The sequence below is a fragment of the Pteropus alecto genome, unplaced genomic scaffold (genome assembly GCF_000325575.1).
Source record: "Pteropus alecto unplaced genomic scaffold, ASM32557v1 scaffold43, whole genome shotgun sequence".
NCBI lineage: Eukaryota > Metazoa > Chordata > Mammalia > Chiroptera > Pteropodidae > Pteropus > Pteropus alecto.
In genome coordinates, this window is record NW_006435764.1 from 5,741,598 (window position 1) to 5,763,696 (window position 22,099).

The 22,099-nt window shown below is 45.0% G+C and overlaps 1 protein-coding gene and 1 pseudogene across 5 annotated transcripts in view; both read right to left on the reverse strand.

Annotated features, from left to right (window-relative positions):
- Nucleotides 1–16,223, reverse strand: part of POLA2 (DNA polymerase alpha 2, accessory subunit) — a 25,702-nt gene extending 9,479 nt beyond the window's left edge. For all 5 annotated transcript variants that reach the window (XM_015588744.2, XM_015588743.2, XM_015588742.2 and 2 more), the window contains exons 1-10: nt 15,928–16,223; nt 11,218–11,342; nt 10,628–10,719; nt 10,385–10,442; nt 6,349–6,455; nt 4,096–4,289; nt 3,373–3,461; nt 1,966–2,121; nt 1,380–1,442; nt 672–714 (exon numbers count right to left, since the gene is read on the reverse strand). In XM_015588744.2, coding sequence (XP_015444230.1) covers nt 672–714; nt 1,380–1,442; nt 1,966–2,121; nt 3,373–3,461; nt 4,096–4,289; nt 6,349–6,455; nt 10,385–10,442; nt 10,628–10,719; nt 11,218–11,342; nt 15,928–16,006 — 1,006 coding nt within the window. In that variant the 5' untranslated portion in view covers nt 16,007–16,223. The remainder of the gene's footprint in view (nt 1–671; nt 715–1,379; nt 1,443–1,965; nt 2,122–3,372; nt 3,462–4,095; nt 4,290–6,348; nt 6,456–10,384; nt 10,443–10,627; nt 10,720–11,217; nt 11,343–15,927) is intronic.
- LOC102883558 lies at nt 11,349–14,527 on the reverse strand (annotated as a pseudogene).
- Nucleotides 16,224–22,099: the final 5,876 nt, after the last annotated feature.

Consider the following 22,099-nt stretch of genomic DNA (forward strand, 5'->3'; position numbering starts at 1 on the left):
TAAAATATTTAAGCAACGTTTGTTAAAATTTCTTTTTGTCTTTTCCCATCTAGATTAGTTACCGAATAACTCTAGGCTTTCTTAGAAATTCGCCTAATTTTTAAACCGACTTTTTACTCTGGGAGAACTTTAGAATTGTAGAAAAGTTGCGAGGATAGTACAGAGTTCCCAAGTGTCTACCTTTCGCCCAGGGTTCCCTAACGGCGACGTCTTTCCTAACTACAGTGCAGCTGTCAGGACAAAGGAACTAATGCTGACGCATCACTGCTAACTACTCCTGGCTTTATTTGGATGTCACTAGTTTTCCCTCGAATGTCCCTTTTCTCTTCTAGGGTTCCATCCAGGATTTGACATTGCATTTTAAGAAATTGTTTTTTAAACAGCCCCTAGTTTTCCTTTTTCAAAGCAATCTGCAAATACCTGTGAAACGTTCGATTTGAATGACATGCCTCGTGTACTCAGGACCCAGGTGTAACACTGACCAAGCTCACGAGGCCCAGACCCCTGGCCTTCCACAGGGGGCCTGCGAAGCCACCGTCCGCAGTGGCCCCCAGTGCCCTCAAGGGGCCCTCGCAGCTCCCGTGGCTTTCTGAGGGCCCGAGGCTCTGCACTCCTGGATCCTTGCCCACCTCCCTCATTGTTGGCAAAACGACGTTGGAACCAAAACTTACCTCCCTCCTCTTCGGTGGGCTGATAAAATGGAAGTGGCACACCCTTGAAAACAGGAAAAAAGCTAAGCTGCGGTCTTGCCCCAGGCACCGCCGTTTGGAGGGAAAGGGGTGGGCACCCAGTGGGGGCATGTTTGTAAGCGTCTTGCGCCTTGGAGCTAAAAGCTCAGAGCTGATGGTACTGCCATTTTTCTACATTGCTCAGAGTGGGAAGAATTCTAGAAAATGGGAGGTCACAGCAAAACTCTTAAAACACCCAGCGAAAAGTGGGAGCAGAGTGTCAGTATCCTAGGCAAGGAGGAGAGAGAGCCGGTACCTGTTACTTTTCCCTGCATTCGATGAAAATCTGTGGAAAGTAATTGCCTAGAGCAGAGAAGGGTACGCTACGGGCCAAATCTGGCTACCACCTATTTTTGTAAATAAAGTTTTACTGGCACACAGACACACTCATTGCCTTACAGGTTGTCTGGCTGCGTCTGTGCTATGTTGGCAAAGCTGACATTGTGATAAGACCACACGGCCTGCAAAGCCTAAAATATTGACTGTCTGGCCCTTTACAGAAACAGTTTGCTGACCCCTGGCCTAGAGACAGGTTCCCACGCTAGAGTCAGAGAACTGAGAAGCAAAGAAACAGGCTCTTAAAGAGGACAGAGAACTGTGCATCCCACCCCTGCGGCAAGCCCGGAGGAAGGGTGGGGACCGCCGTGGTACCTCATAGAGTTTAGTGGCAACGAGTTTTCTACCAGTCGTGTTCATTCCTTCCATAATTACAACCTGAAAGACAAGAGCAAAACAGGGGAGATAAACGAGAGGTCAGGAATAAATTATTTTGATGTAGTTAAAACTATTGTCCAGCTACTCTCATTTTGTAATCGTAAACTTGGAGGCATTTTTCTAGAAAACAAATTAAAGGGGTTGTATTAATAACGATAATTATGCTTTATACGGATGACCTCATTTTCACAACTGTCCTATGAGGTAAGAATTATTATTCTCATTTTACAGATGAGGATACTCTGGCTTAGAGGGTAAGTAATATAGCCGTAATCACATACTTCAGGGGGAAGAGCTGGGATTCGAACCTGGGCAGTCAGATTCTAGAGCCAAGGTCAGAGCTTATGAGGGAAAATCGAAATCCCTACACCAGTGTCCACTCTCGGGCCTGTGCTCCAGCCACGTCTCAAGGCACCAGCGGTCGGAAGCAAGGAGCAGCTGGCCAGTGATGGAATGCTCATTCCTGGAGCCCCAGCCCACCACACATACCGTAGGGTAAGGAGCACGCTCACATCCCTCGCACCTGTCCAGGAAACAGAGAGTATTCTCTGAGCTCAGATAAATCCACTGGAACTTGAGCGCCGGAAGAATGCTCCCGGTCCCCCTCTAGAATCACCGACTTGTTGTTCAGCTTCCCGTTGCTATCACAGCCAATCTGGCCCAGCAGAGTGACGGGCTCCTACCGAAGGAAGGTGGCAACGAAAGAATGACACAGTCTTTGGGACAGAGGGTCAGAATCTGAAGTCAACAGGGTGAATAGGAAAGCAGATAAGAAAATGATGCCTCTAAATAACAACAAACATTATCTTGGCCAGGCATCACTTTGACCCTGAGATGACCACAAGCATCATCATTGACTCTCAGGGGCGTTAGGGCTCTTATAGGGCTTCTAGTCTGACCACCAGTGCTTAAGTCCCTCTAAGTGGCTGCCTTAAGCTTGAGCACCTCTAGTGAAGCAGAACTTGCCTCAAGATCCCACAGCAGCCTGCTGCGTCTCTGGAGAGCTACAACTGTAAATAGCTTAGGTTTATCGAGCTCACTAAAACCCAGGCGTTGTTCTAAAGGCTTAACTCATTTAGTCCTCACGACATCTGTGAGGTGGATACTACTGCTGTACCCATTTTACAGATGAGAAAAATGAGCAAGAGACATCAGCTATTTAGTCGAGGTCAAACAGTGGGTGAAACCTGAGTCTGACACCCAGAAGATCAGCTCTAGAGCCATATCCTTAAACCACACATCCTACCTCCCCTTAACAGGAAGTTCTTTGTTAAACTGAGCTGAAATTTATCGTCCTATGGCTTCCTCTGTCCTGTTTCCACGCCTGGGGGCAAACGAAGGAAGCCTAATCTTTTCCCACAAGATTGTACTGTATATCCCACCTCCCCCAATACTTCCTCCTAAACTTCCTTATATGACATGGTTTTGCATATCTTCCCTAACTGGTCATTCTCTGAATGCAAATATATGACATACAAGTACCTTCAAAAATCTTCCAGAACACATCTCCCCATAGATTAAAAAATGCTCTAGAGAGAAAGCACTGGTTACACGTCAGATTAAACCACAAGGGATGATACCACGGGCAGCAGCTGGTCCACAATAACGGGGAGCCTGCGTGTGACCATTTCTGGAACGCCCATGCTTGCTGTTACCCTCACATCTTGATGTCTTTAATCTTTGCTTCTATGTAAGACCCGAACCCAAGTGCAAGGAAAATGACTGTCTCTGGTCACAAAACCAGAAAGCACCTGTGAGTCTTCCTTCAAAAGGACCCATTTTACCAAATCCATCCAGGATATATGTTCTCACTAGAACATCTGATGACGCCGGCTGATATAGCCAAGAAGTAGAAAAGGAAGCAAAAGGATGCCTTTTCACCATGGATTTAAAAACGCAAGTTAGGAGGAACAACTGGAACGACACTTACTTGTGCTGGAACTAGAACAGGAGCAAAAGCCTCGATCTGGTAATGTTCCTTGAGTTCACTGCCAAGTTCTTCTACCTTACAGGTCAGAACTGAAAGCCCAAAAGGGAAAGTGTTGTGTTTAAGACATTTCGCTTGCTAAGAAGAAAAAATACAGCGTATTGTCAAACACGAAGGCTAGTCATTTTATAGAAGCAGAAAGGCTGCTTAGGACATCTGGCCAAATGATACTTTCTAGATCCCTAGCCAACTTCCTGATACTTGGCTTCTGAATCCAGTCTTCCTCGGCCACCGGGGAACACGTGGCACAATCCCAGAGTCAACACGGACCCCTACCCCCGGCCTTCCTGGAACTCAGGTCATCAGTGAGGATTATGGGAAGTCAAGGGCAACCTGGACAGTCTTCCATTCTTCACAAGGAAGAAGCCATAAGTGTCTCTGCTTCCTTTAATACTTCGACTGGCTTCCTTTACACAGTTCAAATGGTTGTTACTGGGAAATCGTTCTGTGCTTTTCTTTAGCAAAAGGAAGTGACTTGGGAGAATTACTGAGCACATCGTGTCATGTCCCTGCACTAACGGGGACACCCAGAGGATATCTACCAACTTAAATATTCAAAGGCAACCTTGGAACCTGTTCTACAGCCTAGACGAGGCTTTGCTACTTACTCAATACCCTTCCAGGTGGTTCTACATCTTCCAGAATTTCAAAAGGAAAAACAATCACCTTCTCGAATGTCTGGCAGCTTCTGAAACATTGATTTGTAGCTCCCGGTTAGTGACTCTGGACACCCCAAGACCTTTAGGCTGATGATGCCGGCTCCTCCTCTCCCGGACCAAGACACTCCCTGGGCCGAGCCGAAGGAGGTAACCACTTCTCCTCGGTTATTCCTCGAGTTGTATTTCTGAGAGGGAGTAGCACTGATGGGAAGCGAAAGAGATTAACAGTACTGTGTTCGTTTACAAAGGGCAAGAGGAATAAAATAAGGTTACCTTTCGCAGATGGGGGCTGGGGAAATGTCAAGCTGGCCTCGCATTTTATAAATCTAATCAGCTTAATGGGGTTAGACATACCCGGATCTTAAAGGAATTTCAGGAATGAGGGGCTGAGTGATATCGAACGTGTTTAGAGACGGAGACATATTTTAAAAGGTCATTTTCCTGGCACAAAACTGAACAAAACTCACTCTGAACTGATGAAAAAGCAAGTTTCAAGTACCATTTTCTTTTCTTTTGTATGAAGATTTAGCATTTATCAGAACAGTATCAGAGCCTGGAACCGTGGATAAGCCAAAAGTTGCCATGCATGTATATGATACTTCACAATATAGTTTAAGGTAGGAACAATGAAATGAAGTGAAATAAATCAGCTTTCCCCCGTGTCCACGGAGGTGGAGATGCAATGAATCTGGTCTGCTGCGAACAGCAGTTCCCAGTCTGAGGCTCAGCTGACACGTTCTCATGTTTCCACTCCCTGGCTGGCAAATTACACCTCCAAGAACACTTAGATGCTGCTATCCACTTAGGTGACACTGAGACAGTGAGGTCTTCTAATGCTTTGGTTGTGAACATAACTCACGGAGAGGTCTATTTAAAACAGGTTTCATTTAATGCACCAAAACTCTGCAGGAGCCAGTTTTAGGTGGGCACTCCTGCCAATGGTGCCATAATTCCTTCTTCCCACGGAAAGGCTATAGAAAATGAGCTCCATTAATTACCTCTATCTCCAGTGCTGCCTCTACCCGAATAATTGAGAAGTTACTTTCATAAATTACAAAACCAGTTTCTGATGTCAGCTTTATTAGCATGCATTTAAGAATGACTAGGCAAAGTATTGCTGGCTTCTCCGAGCCCCTCCCTGCGAAGCTCTGTGGGACATCCATTGGGGCCGGCCTTTAATGCAACCAGACTTAATGCAACCAGACGCTCACACGAGGTCAGCTGTAAACAGACCTACGGGTCACACGAGGTCAGCTGTAAAAAGACCTACAGGTTTCAAAGGATTGCTTGCATAGAGAAGGAGCTGTTGGAGCAGTGCTGGCACCCATGTCGAAACCATCTCTATACACCAAGTTTCAAAGATGCTCTTGTAAGTCTAGAAAGGTGGCTTCCAAAAACAGTTTGAGAACTCCTCAAATTAGCAGCGGACCATACTCAAGTCAAACTGTCCTTCAGAATCCAATGACCGCTCATCTTAAACGACTGCTATCGCCTCCTTTCTAAAGTGACAGAGCTGAAAAATCTTAAATCTCTGCTTATTCTACAAGAAGTGATCCAAAGCAGAGGAGGTGACTCCAGGCAGCTAGTATTTCCCTAAATGGTTAACAATACTGTCCCTAAGCCTCATCCCGACGTGGCAACACCTACAAACCTTTCTTCCGCTCAGTACGGCCCTCACCTATGGATTCTCTAATACGAGACATGTCACTTACGGAATTCAAAAACTCACGGACAGAAGTGGCAGCAGGGATAAAATATCAATGAAGTCAGTGTGGATTCACAGTGACAGGAAAACTCTCAGAAACTACTTGTAACCTGAGATGGAACGATAACCAGGTTACGCAACATTATAAACAAAGATATGTGTCTTTATTTTTTTTTAAAAATAAATACTTTAGATGAAAAAAAGAAAACCAAACAAACTCAACAACACACGAACTAACAGAAGCAGGCAGGGCCTGCGGGGCACTCAGACTTCTGAATAGACAGGTTGTTTTCAGAACAAGCTATCTGTTCCTGATCTAGGAAACGAGCCCCAGAAAAGTGGGTGGAAAGTGAGCTTCCTTAATTACTGTAAGAAACAGTAATTTTCCACACAGGAAGAGAAAGCAAGGAGAGCAGAGAGCAATAAACTTTCTAGCCAGTCACAGCGGAGGTACTGGTCCACCGAGTTTAATAAGTCACTCTGTAGTCAGCCTCCGCCAGATAACCAGAGGAAGGGGGTGCGGCTCTTTGGCAGCTGAATTAATTCTCATCATACCTTGGAGAGAAACTCGATGGTGAGAGGAGCTGGTGGGGGCTGCGAGCAGACACTCTCCTTTTGGTTAGGGGGGTTTCTGGGGTGGTGACAGCTCGCTTCTGAGAACCCTAGAAACAAAACAAAAAACAAAACCCCAGTCACTCTAGACCCAAGTTACAAATTAAATGTGCAGTTCCTTGGAAAAAAAAGGAAAATGGTGCCCACACGAAGGGCACGAAATAGGACTGGGCCTTCGGGGCCCACCTGCCGTGCATAATCCATAGAGAACTCTCCAGTGACCGTCACCCGGCGTTCATCAGAATACTGTCCCATTTTGAAGGCAATTATGAAAAAGTGCCAACATTCCCGCAAAAAGACTGCGAATCAGGTGATCTGTCCTGTTAAATCATTCACGTGTTCACTCTCTTTTCCCGCCTCGCTTTGCTTTTGGACAGGTGTGAATTTTATAACGCATGCGGTTTTAACCTGCATGGAGGAATTCCCAAGAAGGGACGGGACGATGTTACCACTAATTTTGGCAAAGTCTACCACACATTTTCAAAATTAGAGAAGGGAATGAGTCCAAGCAGATAATATGGCTGAGCTCATACTTGGACAGTACTTAGCAAACACCTCATTGTTGGTCACTTGTTTTTGGTTTTTCACTTACTCATCAACAGGAATCCAAAGATGTGTCCAGCATGGAGGATGAAACCCTCAGTCCAGTGACCTATTGCTCCCCAAAGTCTAGGAAAACTGACTGACAAGGTAAGGCAAAATCCTTGCCCTGACTAAAATCGAGAGGCCAGCAGGACTGCAGAGGCTTTTTCTGCCCTTGGGCTCCTCCTGGCTGTACATCGGAGTTATGCCAACCGAACCGGGCGCTGACTGTGGCACAGAGTCGAAACCATCATTAAAGGAGCCAGAATGGAAACCACATTTTAAAAGGCTCTTAGGCTATCACCCTATACAATAACCATTTTTCAATATTCCTTTCTAGAATTTTAATATTTTTTCCAATTAAAAAAATACAAACTCTAATAGTTACGATCTTAGTTTAACTATAAACCTTTAAGTACGATATGATTTTATTAATTATGAGCATTTTCCTCCATTGTCATAATCTTGTTCCTTTTTGGTAGGTGTTGAATTGAATTGATATATAATAATTTACATAACAACTTCTCTATCGCTGGATGTATGGGTTGCTTGTAATTTGGGGTGATTATAAATTATGCTGAGACTCTTAAAGCTTTTCTATTAGGAGAGATTCTTATTAGGGAGAATTATCGAGTCAAGGATTGAAAAGATTTTATGGTTTTGTTGTATTTTCTCCAGCGATTTCCCCAAAGACACTTATAATATACTGTGGGCTCCAGGCCTCTAGGGCTAATGCTATATAGGGCTTATTTCAAGAGAGAGTCTGCCTCTGGTACTGGGACACAGCACAGTCTGGCACCTCAATCGTGAAACCTGATCGTGTCAACAAACCAACTGCCATTCTGCCCCTCAGGGATGTGTTCACTCCCACCAAGCTCATGAGATTCACTACTAAGATTACATGCCAGTTTATTTGCTTGTAATAAGAAAATATAGAGTGTATCTATTCTCATATCCTCGGGCAAGCACATTCTCACACCACAGATACCTAAATTACAGCCAAGGATGCCAGTGTATTAATTTACTAGAAACGGAATGTCGACAGCATGGGAACTTCGAATCCTCAGGCTAAGATCTTTTCTCCCATCAGGCAGGACACGTGGAAAGCCGAATTATAACCAGGAGATTTATGGTGAACACAGAGGCAGAAGAACAGCTGTCGACCGCACAAGTCAAATACTGAATGATAATAAGAGCACTGACATGCACCGCCGTAACAGGAGCACGCCTGCCCCGGCACGGGACGAGGGTCAGGCAGCCTCGCCCCGGCTCTATGTGTGTGGAAAGGCCAACGTCTGGCACTATGACTCTTTATCATGCTGCCCTTGATGCCCGGTCTAACAATGATCGAGCAGCTTCCGTGTGATGGGTGCTGTTCTAAACATCTGACACATCTCTAGCCCAGACCCATATATCTCCTCTGAGCTTCAGACACATATTTTAAATTATTTGCTCATTTAATCCAACTCACTTAGCTCTGAGCTTATGGTCACACATTCTGATTCGTAACTGAGCCTCCCAAGTACTTTCGTGGCAGGAATGGTCCTCAACGTGGTATTTCAGTCACTAGAAGGGTATATACTTCCAGAGTAAATGTGCATCTGCCTCATGCATCAGTCTACTGAGAACTGGGTTACCATGAGTCAATTCTCACAAATGTGATCAACTCCAGATATACAAGTAAATGAGATCAGTTCTGGAGCTGTGAAGTGGTCAGTCAGATCAACATTGTCCCACTAGGTACTGCAACTGTTTGACGCTACCAGGAGTGCCAGCCAACCGCTCTCTTTCACAAGGTCTGTCGTTCAGCAGCTATTAACGAGCCACGCACTGGGAAAACAGCAGCAAATAAAGCCGTCTCCGTCCTCAAGGAGCTTCCATTCTAATGGAGGGAGACACACTAAAACGCAGAGTGAATATATGACGTGTCTCAAGGTCGTCAAGTTCTATGGAGGAAAACAAAGCAAGGAAAGAAAATAAAGGAGAGAATGAGGAGGGGGTTGCTATCTTAGGCAAGTTTGTTCCCTCTCTTCAAGGGGACATCTGAGGTGGACACGTTTGGTATGTCTGAAGAATAGCAAGGAGACCAGAGTGAGGAGAAGCTCAGATAGAACCTCACACACCCAGGCTTTGAACGATCCTAGGGAAGATGGAGAACTAGGAAAGAGCAGTAGCAAAAAAACCTGGCCTGACTTTCATTTGAAAGGAGCTCTGGCTGCCGTGTGGAGAATCGGTTAGAGGTGGACAAGGCAGAAAGAGGCCAGAGGACCCGTTAGGAGGCTGGTCCACTCACGCAGAAGACTACAGTGCTGGGGACCTGGTGGTGGCACTGGAGGTGGTGAGGGGCCCCGATCCTGGGAGGGCCGATGGGACTAGCGGGTAAGGTGGATGTAGGGTGTGCGAGGAAAGGAAGACTCAAAGAGGTCTCCAAGGTTCCTGGCCTGAGCAAATGGAAGGGTAAAGGTGCCTTTTGCCAAGATATGGCTTTGGGGGACCATCTTCAGAGGGAAAAATCAAGTTCTTCAATGAGCTAAGTAAAATCTCGTTATTTCCTTTAATATTATAGGCACCTGGTTTTGTGTTAGCAACCACTCAGGGTATATTTTTAGCTTTTCCATAGGCACACTTAAACTACTTACTTCCGTCTTACGATGTAATTTACTTTGAAAAATTAAGGCTTATTCCATGTTTATATCGATCTCCACAAATTTATTTAGTATAAAGACTAACTAGTATTACTGAATACATTGATTTGGGCTTGGCAGTTTACATACTCATTTCACCTTCAAGCCCTCTGAGAAAGGAGATTATCAGCCGCTGGCTGCGAGCTTCTGGAGGGCAGAGTCCCTCTGGGCCTATTTCATTCACTGTTTACCCAGTGTCTAGCACAGCACCTGGCATGTAGTAGCTGCTCAGTAAATAAATGAATGAATCCTAATTTTATAGGTGAGGAAACTGCAGCTCAGAGAGCTAAAACAACTCACCAAGGTCACCTGGGTCTTTTGATTCAGGCTCCGAGGGCAATGCTTTTCCACTCCCACACTCTCTCACACTGGATCCAACACTAGAACTGGATTATTCAACAATAGTACCTCCACTTGATAAAAAAACTAAGCAACCATTAAAAAGAGTAGTTATAGAGAATCTGTATTTATAATAATTTTATGATAACTGAAAAAAGCAAGATAACCACACATTCCTAAAGGCTGTCATTACATGAAACCACTTACGCATACGAGCGTCAAGGAAGATGCGTAAGTGGGAACTGTAGGAGGAAATACATGGAAACTGTGTGAGTGGTTACTTTTCTCTCTCAGAACTTCAAATGTTGTGACATTTTTAGAATAAGAAAAAAACACCACTTGTAGGATACAATTTCTAAACACCGCGGACGCACCTTGGAGGGTGTGGAATAGGCATTCAGAAGGGTCTCCTCTTCCTCCTCCACTTCGATTCTAAAAACATCGGTTAAGAAAAATCGCAATAAACTTCAACGCAAAATCTAAGGCAAGGGTTGATTAAATTAAAAATCTGACCACTCGGCACTTATTATTTGTTTTTAAATTACGCGTGCGACTTGAGATAAATCATAATACAGAACAGGTGGCTTAAGACCAAGACCTTCAGCAGAAAAGGATACAGCTCTTGTATGGAAATGATGTCTCTAGCTCCCGCGTGCCCACTGTCCTTGGAGGCACTGTGCCGGGATCTGGCCAATCTTTTGCTCAGAACCTGAGGAATAGAAAATAATAAATATATTATTCCATAGTCAAGTATTACAGGAGGTGTTCTCCGCAGCCACAAATAACAGGCATTTGAAATGTAATCAAAGACATAAAATTCCTCAAAGTGAGACTTAAGAAGATGCACACAACAGATTAAACATAAAGACTTATTCTGTGACTATTTACCTACACAACATCACAGGTCTAATAATGACACCAACTATTTGTTGAAGACCCACCACCTACTGGGCATAGTTTTAGGGGACTTACATCCATTTTCATTTAATTTTTACAATAATCCTAAATAATATGATTAGAACCACTGACCGAAGAGGAAACTGAGGCTCAGAGCCATTAAGTAGTTCCCCAGGCTCACACTGGGACTGGAAGCCCATTTTGATTTAAAAGTCCACACTCTTCTCAGTATATCGCACAGCCTGCCCTATAGAGCAGAAGTGGAGAATTATGGGATGACGGGATGAGTCTCCTTCCATCGTGTCCTTACCTCATGCTCAAAAGAGTTCAGGGTCTCTGCGGTGAGGCGATCTTTCTGCGTGCTGGTGCAGAAGGCTATGAGCTCGCCTACCATTCCCGCCTCATTCTCTCCATGCAGAACGCACAGCTCCGCCACTGTGGAGGGAAAATTGGACAAGATCTTAGTTTCTTTCTTGCAGCTTTCACCTTGAAGAGAGAAAATAATCCTCTCTTTATTCAATCCATATTTATTCAGCACTTACTAGTGCCGGTCATTGTTCTAGGAATGAGAATACAGCAGTGAGCAAAATAAAGAATTCTTATCTCCACAAAGCTTACCATTGGAGGGGGAGACAAAACGAATAAGCAAAATATGTAGTCTATTAGATGGTTAAATGTACTACGTAGAAAAATAAAGCCAAGAGAGGGATCAGGGAGTTGCGGGGAGGAGCTGGCAATTTTAAACACAGTGACTAGGGAAGGCTTCATCGAGAAGAAGATATTTAAGAGTTAAGGAAGTGAAGGAGTGAGTCATGCAGTGATTAGTAAAAGCTTTCAGACAAAAATCCTGAGGTCGAAGCAAGATCAGCATTCCACTGCGGCTGGAATGCAGCGAGGAAGCAGGAGACAGAAGTGAAAGGGTGAAGGGAATGCAGGTTGTCGGCCATCAGGCCATCACAATGACCCTGCGGCCATCACAATGACCCTGCGTAGTACCCTGAGCAGGCGGGGCAATCGCTAGGGGATCTGAACAGAACAAGTAACATGAGGACTTCCGTTGACTGAAGGGGACAAGGGCAGAATCAGGGGGACCAAGTAAGATAAAATCTGGGTGGGAGACAATGGTGGCTTGGATTAAGGTGGTGGCTGGCCGTGGAGGTGGTAAGAAGTGGTCAGACTCAGAACGATACATCCTGAAGGTAAAGCTGGTGGCACTTGCTGGCTGGACGTGAGGTCTGAAGAAAGATGATGCTGTGTTTTTAGCCTGAGCATCTGGAAGAGTGGAGTCTCTATTAGCTGAGGTGGAAAGACAGAGGAGCGACTACTCTGAGGAGAGGAAGGAGATGCCAGGAGCTTCATTTTCTACGTGTAGAGTTCAAAGTGCCAATCAGATATCCAATCGGAGGCGTCAAGTAGGCAGCTGGCCACACCAACCTGCAGTTCAGGCAAGAGGTCTGGGCTAAGATAAAAATTTGGGATTCCCTGGCAATACAGGGGTGTAAAGCCATGAGACCAGGTGAGATCGCCAAGGAAGTGAGAGTATCTTTTCACTTTTAGAAGAAATAAACCAATTTTATTGTCCATCATTATGTTACACAAAAATCTACAGATATGTAGAGAAGAAACAAATGAATAGTAAATAGGAGGGAACTAGAAATCATTTAAATTTGAATTATTTTCCGTATTAGGATGAAAATCATTTTGAAGCACATGTCTGGCTTCAGAGTAGGTTTTGATCGCTGGCCAAAGCAAGGTGTTCGGCGTCTTGTCTGCTCTGCCGGCTCCTGACAAAAGCTCTGAGGTCTTCAAGAAAAGTGATGGACGCTGGTGCTCCAGGGGTGCGCTGAGCTCCACCAACTCGTCCGCAGAAGTACTGTCCACCCCTAGGTCCGCAAGGAAACCCATGAGGTGGTCGAATAAGGTCCAGTCCAGGGAATCTGTGTTGTGTATAATTCGTGTCCTTCCATTCAGACTCGCAGGTGGAATGAAAACTCACTTCCCTGATGGAGAAAATGTCACTCTCATCCTCTTCCTGTCTAACCTCACCTTCTGGATAGTGACAGTCCAGCACAAGAGCCTCCTTGCCACCATTCTTTATAACTTCAACCATGAAGATGGGAGTCGATGTCAATTCAGGCTCCTGTTCTTCTTCAACCTTCTCCCCTTGGGAGGGCGCCTCCTCCCCATCAAATGTTGGCAGGACGCTGCTGTTAATGTTGAAAGTGAGCGCCTTCTCCAGCAACATTCCGTACCAATCCGGCTTCTGCCCTACTCACTCTCAGCTCCCAACCTCCAGACATCTTGGAGAGGGACTTACGCTTCTATATGTTCTTTACCTCCTTAATTTCATCACTCAGGAATTCAACGAAAGCTTTGTCCCCTTCGGTGTGCAGTGCATGGCAGGAGGCTGGGTCGCTGTGCAGACCCAGCGCTCACGCTGAGCTGCCTCACCGTGCCCCACGACAGCGGAGGCCGAAGCGTGGAGCAGGCAGCGCCGTGGAAGTGAGAGCATCTTGAGGCTTAGGACAGGAGGGGGATGAATCTGTAAAGCCTGAGACGTGGGGACAAGCAAAGTAGGACAAATAGTAGTGTCTGATAAGCTAAGAGAAGAATGTTTTAAAGAAGATATGATGAACAGTGTCAAATGCTGCTGATAATTCAAGATGAGAATTGAAAATTCACCATTGACTTTAGCCAGAGGAAGGTCACTGATGACCTTGAGAGAGGTAGTTTTAGTGAAATGGTATAGATGAAAAGGCTGACTGAAGTGGGTTGAAGGAGGAAAAAAAAATGAATACAGCAGGTATAGATAACCCTTTGAGATATGCTGTAATTGGGAAGGAAAGACCTGGAGTGAGAAGTGGAGTCAACAGACTATTTTAAAGGCAGGAGTAAGAACCACATTTCCATGCTATTAGGAAAAAACCTTATAGAGAAAAGTACAAAACATGTAAGAGGAGAAATTACTGGAGTGATGTCCTTAAGAAGATGAAAAGGAATGGGATTTACGACTCAAGTGGAGGGTATGGTCTTTGCTAGGAGTAAAGAAAATTTATTCATTATAATAGGAAGGAAGGCAAGGTATACAGCAGACACAGATAGGTAGGTAGACACGGCAGACACATAATGGTGGTAGCTCCTAAAAATAGGAGCAATTAGAAAATTGCTCCTATTTTTTCCAGCAAAACAGGAAGTAAGCACATCAGCTGGGTGGGACAGAAGGATGTTAAAGGAGAAGGCAGAAAACGGTCATCTAGAACAGGGGTCCTCAAGCCCCAGTACTGGTCTGTGGCCTGTTAGGAACCAGGCTGCACAGCAGGAGGTGAGCAGCAGGCCAGTGAGCGAAGCTTCATCTGTATTTGCAGCTGCTCCCCAGCACTAGCATCACCGCCTCAGCTCCGCCTCAGATTCTCAGGCATTAGATTCTCATAGGAGCACTGGTCTTTGGTGCCAAAAAGGTTAGGGACCGCTGATCCAGAAGACTCAGAGTGAACAGATGGGAGAAATTCGGTATGACTATCAAGCCACATTAAAATCCCACTGAGGTGAGTGATTATCAGTTCAAAGACTAGAATTCCACTGCCAACATAGTCCTCTGCCAACATAGGCACTGCCAACATAGTCCTCTGTGAGATGGCAACAGCAAGCATCCTGAGCTGAAGCCTTTACAAATTTGGTTCGCACAACTAATTTCTCTTGTTTTGCCTTCAAACTCATCAAATACATTTCTGACTATGATTAGGTTTCTCATTTAAGTCTCCTTTTGGGAAGAGAATGCACTGGGCATAAGAACCTGGAGTATTCTGGTCTCTCATGAGACATTAACATGCTAAATAGCATGAAAGTAACATGCTAATATTAAAAAAGTTCAAAATATTGATGAATGGTAAGGCAGCTGCACACTCATTCCATTTCTAAAACCGAGAATTATACGTCTCCCCAGATTTTGCTTCAAACAAGTCCCTACATTGCCCCAGAGCCCAACCAATACGACGGACCAATATGATGGGGCTCTGGACTTAGAGAAAGAAGACCTGGGTTCACAGACCAGCTCGGGCTATTAACTCTCCTTGTTTTGTTTCTCCATCTGTAAACAGCTGACACTCTCTAAAGTACCTTCCAAAGCTAAAATTCAGTTTTAGGAACTCACCTCAAGGGGCTCACATTTGCACAGATCACTAACTGCTCTGATGAGAAGTTTAAGGTACAGGCTGTTAAGGGAGGCGCCAGCAATAAAAGACTACATTTCAAAACTCCCAAATCGCTTGCTTTGTTAGAGGCTTAAACAATTTCCAAACTCGGAGATGCCACCAAGGCCTAGTCCCAACCTAGTTCCAATCCCAGCTTTCTGAAATTGCACTGATTTAAAATCGTGCTTCATGCACATTGATGTTCATTGCAGCATCATTCACAGTGGCCAGGACATGGAAGCAACCAAAGTGTCCTACGATAGATGATTGGCTAAAGAAGCTGTGGTACATATATACAATGGAATATTACTCAGCCATAAGAGTGAAATACTGTCTTTTGCAACAACATGGATGGACCTTGAAATAGTCATACTAAGTGAAATAAGCCAGATAGAAAACGTTGAAAATCTCATGATATCACATATGTGGGATATAAACCTAAAAGCAACAAATGAACAGGACAAACAAAGACTCATGGACATGGACAATGGCCTAGTGGTTACCAGAAGGGAGGGGGAGAGGGAAGGGGGGAGGGGGAAAATAAAAAAATAAAATGTTAAAAAAATTATGTATATATAAACTGGCACTTTTAAAAAATCGTGCTTCATATTCTTATTTTTGAGTTGGGGTCCAAGCAATACTCTGTGAGCATTTCAAAGTCCTCACATCCCAAAACTCAAAACTGAGTTTAATTCTGCATCTCACACCCACTGAGAAGTCTGATCTGGGGAAGGTGAAACCTAGAAGCGCTCTCATTATTTTAGGCGTCTGGGAATTACAAGCCAAGCGCGGACCTCGGCGCGGGTCCAGGGACGGGGCAAGGGACTCACATTTCTCAATCAGAGGCTCCTCGTACTCTAGGCCGAAGATCTGCATCTCCTCGGCCAGCTGCTGGGTGGACACGGACATGGTGACACAGGAGTGGGGGCGGGTCCACACAGCTCCGACCTGAGTCCAAGAAACCCTCGGGTGTGGAGATCGATCAGCAGGAGGTCACTCTGGTCCTTTTGCCCTCTGGGGGACCGAGAAGGAAGGTGACCAAATAGCCCAAGACCTCAGGCGGTCAGAAAGCCCCAGCGGTCAGTCACGGAGAAACACTTTTTAAAACAATGTGGGGGAAGCCTCCAACGCTAAGCATCCCAAAGACCCCAGTAGAACACGGCCGCCGGGAAAATCCCGCCAAATGGTTTGTGCAGCGCGCGCATGCGCGAGACCGGGGTTCGGCCCCACCCCTTCCGCTCCGCGTTCTTCTCCTGGTTCCCGGACTACGCTCGCGCACGCGTGTCCGAGGGCGCGTGCGCAAAACTCCGACACGCCCGCCCGCGCCGGGCGGTCGGTACGCCCTACGGCGGCTGCGCAGTTGTCTCTCGCGGGCCGCAAAATACCGGCGCGCGAAGTCCCCCGCTCTTGGCAGCGAAACCGCGTTTTTGTGCAAGGCCTGGATACCTGTTTTCCGGACGTCGCCTGCTGGGCGATGGTCCATGACGCACATTCGTCACCCTTTTGTCCTGTAGCTTGGTGCGCAGGCGCTGTCGTATATTTGTCCTCAACTGTCCCATTCTGTGCCCTGCCTCGGAAAGGATGACTTGTCTTCCCGAGCCCTCGTTCATCTTAAACGGGTGGCTTCGTTAGGGACTCTGGTTCCCATGTTTATCATCGTAGTTATCACCGTAGTCCCAGCCACAGTGATAGGTCTGTTTTTTTGGATCTGGAGCATTTTGGTAGAAAAGGAGTGGAAAGGTGACAGATGACTTAGTTTTGGTCGTTAGGTTTGGGTGCCTTTGGGATTTCCAGGTAGAGATTCCCAGTGGGGGACCGGAAGCTTGGGAGTGAAGATGAGTCACTAAGGGCAAAGAGTTTAGAGGTAAAATTGTGAAGAAGGCTTTCCCCCAGAAATATCTCCTAATTATTTGAGCAAAAACCTCTGGCTCAGCTTCGATCAAATGACCTTAAGCATCACACTCAGCTAGTGGGATGGTAAACTGGTAGCGTCTAGAAAGCTTTGGCAGCATATATCAAGAGCCTTAAAAATGTTCATTCCTCCTTGACTTAGCATTTCTTGTCCTAAGAAAAGCAGCCCAAATCCAAAGTGTTACATACAAAGATGTTTGTCATGGCCTTATTTACAATATTTTTTAAAAAAGCAAAAAACAACAACAACATGCAAAGGAAGGGGCAGATTAAAGAAAGTATGGGCTTTTCCCAAAGCAGTGATTCTCAGGATTGTACCAAAGAGGCCAAAGGCATCTAGGGGACCCCTCAGGGCATCAGATGAGAGACAGGGGCCAGGCAGGGGGAGCACCCTGTCCTGGCTTCAGTCGGGCAGTGTGGAGCACATTGTAGTCTGCATATTAACTATTGTCAAGGGCAGAGTGCTTGGGAAAACCCTTTACTAAGTCTTCCTCCTGGTGGGGACTAAGGGTGGAGGGTGGGAGTGGTCCACCTTGGTACAGGCAATAAAAGGTGTATTTGTTTTTTATTGCCGTGTAATAATCTATTACAAGCTTAGTGGCTTAAAACAACACCCAATTATTAGTCCACAGTTCTGTAGGGCACAGCATGTCTGTTCTCCACTCAGCAAGGCTGGAATCAAAGTGTTGCATTCCTTTCTAGGGGTTTCTTCCACAGCCAGGGAAACTCTGTTTTTCAAGGGCCCACGCTTTAGGTCAGATCCACCAAGATAATGTCTTTTTCTTAAGGTCAAATGATTTGGGACCATAATTACATCTGCAAAATCCCTTTACATTAGTGCCTAAATTAGTGTGATTAGGACACTATCCTAATGTGAAAAGACATTGACCCAATAGAGCCCATAAAGAAGACTAAAAACCAAAAGGGTAAGTTATTGAAACAATGGCTGGATCTGTTTTGAAATATGTAACACCTTCAATATTGGGCATGGTTTCATTTCATGTTAATTACTACAAATAACGTCTTATAGATGAGGGTAGAGTTTAAAAATCATCTGCTCAGGTTGTCAAATAGGTGAGGTATGACACCAGACCTCCATTTTTGAATCCTTTTCTGAATTATTTGTTCTCTGTTATTTGGAAGTGGCTGACGGGGTTTGATAGATTCGTTCAGGTCTCTTACAGAAAGCTGTCAAGAGCATGTCAAGACTCTCTCTCTAGAATGTGGGATTGTTTGTCATGTATCATACTCAGATAACAGGAAAAATGTCATTCTACGTCCTGTTATAAATGTTTAGTAACCATTTGGATTTCCTCTTTTGCAACTTGCATGTTTACGTCCTCTGCCCTTTGCCTTTTCTTACATAGCAGCAGGAGCCCTTCGCAGGTCATAGACCACAGGTCAGTCCGACCAGCTGCCTGTCTTGGTAAGGCTTGTAAGTTAAGAATAGTTTTTACATTTTTTAATGCCTGAAAAAAAAAAAGGCAAAAAAAAAAAATTGTGCGGAAATTATATAAAATCCAAATTTCAATATCCATAAAATTTTATTGGAACACAGCCACACCCTTGCTTATGGATAGTCTTTGGCCGAGTCTGCTACGAAGACAGACTTAAGTAGTTTCTAGAGCCTTGTGGCCCTTAAGCGTCAAACATTTACTGTCTGGCCTTTTACAGAAAATGTTTGCAGATTCCTGCCATAGACAATAGCACTGTCTAGCAGATGTGCGGCATGCATATTTTCCCCAAACTTTCACTTTGCGGTTTCTTCTGCCAAAGTTTTGTGCCTATATTTTCCTTTATGGCTTTGGGTTTCCCACTTTGCTTAAGAAAGTCTCTGCAACTTAAGCTTATGCAAATACTCTTCGAATTTGTCTTTTTATTAATTTAATCACTTTACATTTTACTTTAGATCTCTCATCTACCTGGAATTAATTTTATTTATGATGGGAGGGAAGATTTAACTTTGTTTTCTTCCAAACAACCAGTATGTCAGTTATACTTAGTAAATAAAATTCTTCTCCAACTAAACTGCACTGTGACCTTTCATATAGTAAGTCCCTATAACTACTTAGATATGTTTCTGGATTTTTATATTCTTTCCGCTGATTTATTTGTTACCTTCTCTGTGTTAATATAATAATGTTTTTATTATAGTAGTATACTTTTATTATTTATTTATTTTGGTGAAAACATATCATAAAACTTACCATCTTCACCATTTTTAAGTGTACAGTTCATTAGTGTTGTCTTTTATTTATTTTTGACACCAGTGTTGCCGGAGGCACCGCTTTGCACTGCAGGCATGTTGCCACCAGGTGATGGCAGTGTGGCACAGTCTCAGGGACTGAGCTTCTCCAGAATTGTCATTCAAACTGTCCTTCCTTCCCAGAGTCTCCACATGTTGCTATGTGAAACTAAGTCTTTCTGGATAGAGGGAGACAAGATTTTAATAAACAGAGCTATAAATCTTGAACCAATTGTTTATCGAGTTGCTGTCATGTCTGAGGCACTGGGGTAGACCTATGGTGCAGAGATGATGGGGGGTGCTGTATCACAAAGACAATAAACCCTGGGAGCCCCCGGGGCATAGTAACAGCAGCTAGAATCTACTGAGCTATCAGGGGCCAGGCGCCATGTTGGGAGCCTCTGGGTGTTATCCACACTCCTTAAAGCAACCCTAGGTGGTATTGTTGCTATCTGCTGCCAATCCCCTATCATGATCTGTTTGAAGTTCAAATATGATTATGTCAGCCCCACCCCCTGCTCTGGACCCTTTCAGTGTGTCCTGTAACTAATGCAGCTCTGCTGCCCAGAGGTCACCCAGGCTGGTGCTTGGGATACTAGGCTTCCCTTGCTTGCTTTGGTCCAGATTGGTTCAGAAGCAGGCAGGGCCCGTGGCTGCTTTCATGGCTGGATGACTTCTTGCCGTATTTACAGAGAAAATCTTTAGGAACAGAATAAAAAGTTTAAAATATTTATTTGGTGATTTGATTATAGAACAAGAATATATAAGCGGGTATGCATTTTTTTTAAAGTTTGCAAATAACCGAGGTGGTATCGAGGCTGCCTCATCCACAGCTATGGCTTCAGGTATCGTCTGCCATGAATGACTCGTGGATTTTTATCTCTAACCGGGGTCTTTCCTCTGAGACCAGAGATGCAGGCACAACTGCTTTCTTGGTGTTTCCTCTCGAGACGAAGCATCTTAAATTCAGTCTTCCGTAAACTCATTTAGGGTCTTCCCCTGCAACTCGGTCACCTTCTGGCATAGCCTGTCCCAGCAAATGACACCGACGTCCATCTAGGCGCTTATGACAGAAGTCTAGGAGTCACCTGGATAAAGCTCTCATCCCCTCCCATGACCTGTCCTGTTTATTTCCCTCTTCTCTCCCCAATAAAACCCATTTTCCTCTCTCCATCACCACCATCCTGATCCAGGATACCATCCTATCTCACCTGGATGGCCGGAATGACCTAACTGGTCCCCACAGCACTCTGGCTCCCTTCCAGTCTATTTTCTACTCCATTGCATTGCTGTTTGATCCTTCCGCCTCACCCTTCTCTTTCCATTGCTCACAGGATGTCTGAAGAACCACATCCCTATCAAGGCCTCAAGACTCTGCCCAATCTGGTCCCAGCTCCCTCTCTCTAGCTTCCTCTGGTATTGCTCTCCCACTTGATTTCGATGCTCCAGCCCCAGTGGCCTCGCTTCCATGAAAGAGCCACAGTCTCACACTGGCCTTTCCTCTGCCTATATCTCTCTTCACCTCTCTCGTTGCCTGGTACCTCCCACACTTTCTTCAGATCACAGACCAACGAGAAACTAACCCCGTCCCATCTGACCAGATCGCTTATCCTCCCTCATACCCTTTCATAACTCTTATTCTAATGGAAGCTCGGTATTATTTTTTGGCCCACACTAGAGGATGGTGGGGGCCCTGACTGTATACTCACAGTTGTGTTTCAGTGCCTGGCATGTGAGAAGTGCTCAATAAGGAAGTATGAATCAATGAATGTTAACTCCTTTAATCTTCAGAATAGCCCTAGGAGGTACACATTATTATCTCAGTAAGGGACTTGTCGAAGGTCATGTAGCCAGAATCTGAACTGTTCTCCACCCAACTCTAGAGACCACGTCACCTATCCCTCTACTGTACCTTCTTCCAAATATCTTTCTGAGTCTTGTCTGATTTTTTTAACTTCCTTTTATATAACTTGAAAATTTCCCGAGATTCTCTTGAGTTAACGAGCCTCTTCTTCTTCTTCTTCTTCTTTTTTAAAGTAATTATTGCTGTGAGGTTTTAAGAATTATCAGTAAATCGCACACGATAAGAATTAGGCCAGACAAATTGCTTTCCTCCTATTGGAGAAGAGCTTGATGTTTAGAGACTGAGCAGAATCTCTGAGGGCATTCGTGCAGGCTGTTCACTGAGCAAAAGTATCTGGCCGAATGGAGTGGGGATGGGGTGCTGAAATCAAGCCCTTGTTTGCTGACCAAGCTATGCATCCCACGGTGAAGCCGTGTCTACCCGGGGTGGGGGGTGGGGCAGGGGTGGAAGTCTTTCTAATTTGTACAAAGGCACCAGTCACTCACTAAGCTGAGTGCCCAGGGAGCTGCTTCTACATGGAGGGTGTACCTTTCTCAAGTTCACTCGAGGTGATGTATGGGTTAGGTGGCCCTGGATTATGGTCCCCTTACTTGAATGTTTTCATTGAATTAAACACTCTCTACTGCAGGAATTTAGGGGGGAAAAAGGGACTTGTTTATTTCGGGAGTACTGTGTGCAAAAAGAAAAAAATGGACGTCTAGCATCTAGACATTCTTCCTTAGGACGCGACGTTACTGTCCTTCCAGAACCAGGGTAGGACAGAGCTGGGCCCCTAGTTTTGGATGTTTATCTCATCCTTACAGCTGACATTGCGTGAGTCGAGTTGGGCCTCTATGGATCATGTCAACGTGCAAGATGAACTCTGCTTCTCTCTTTAGCAAACACTGGAGGGCAACCCAAGGTGACTCATTTTCACTGTGTTCCCCCAGCCCCTCCGCCCCCGCCAACCCCTGCCCCATTTATGAAAGAACAGCTACACCTC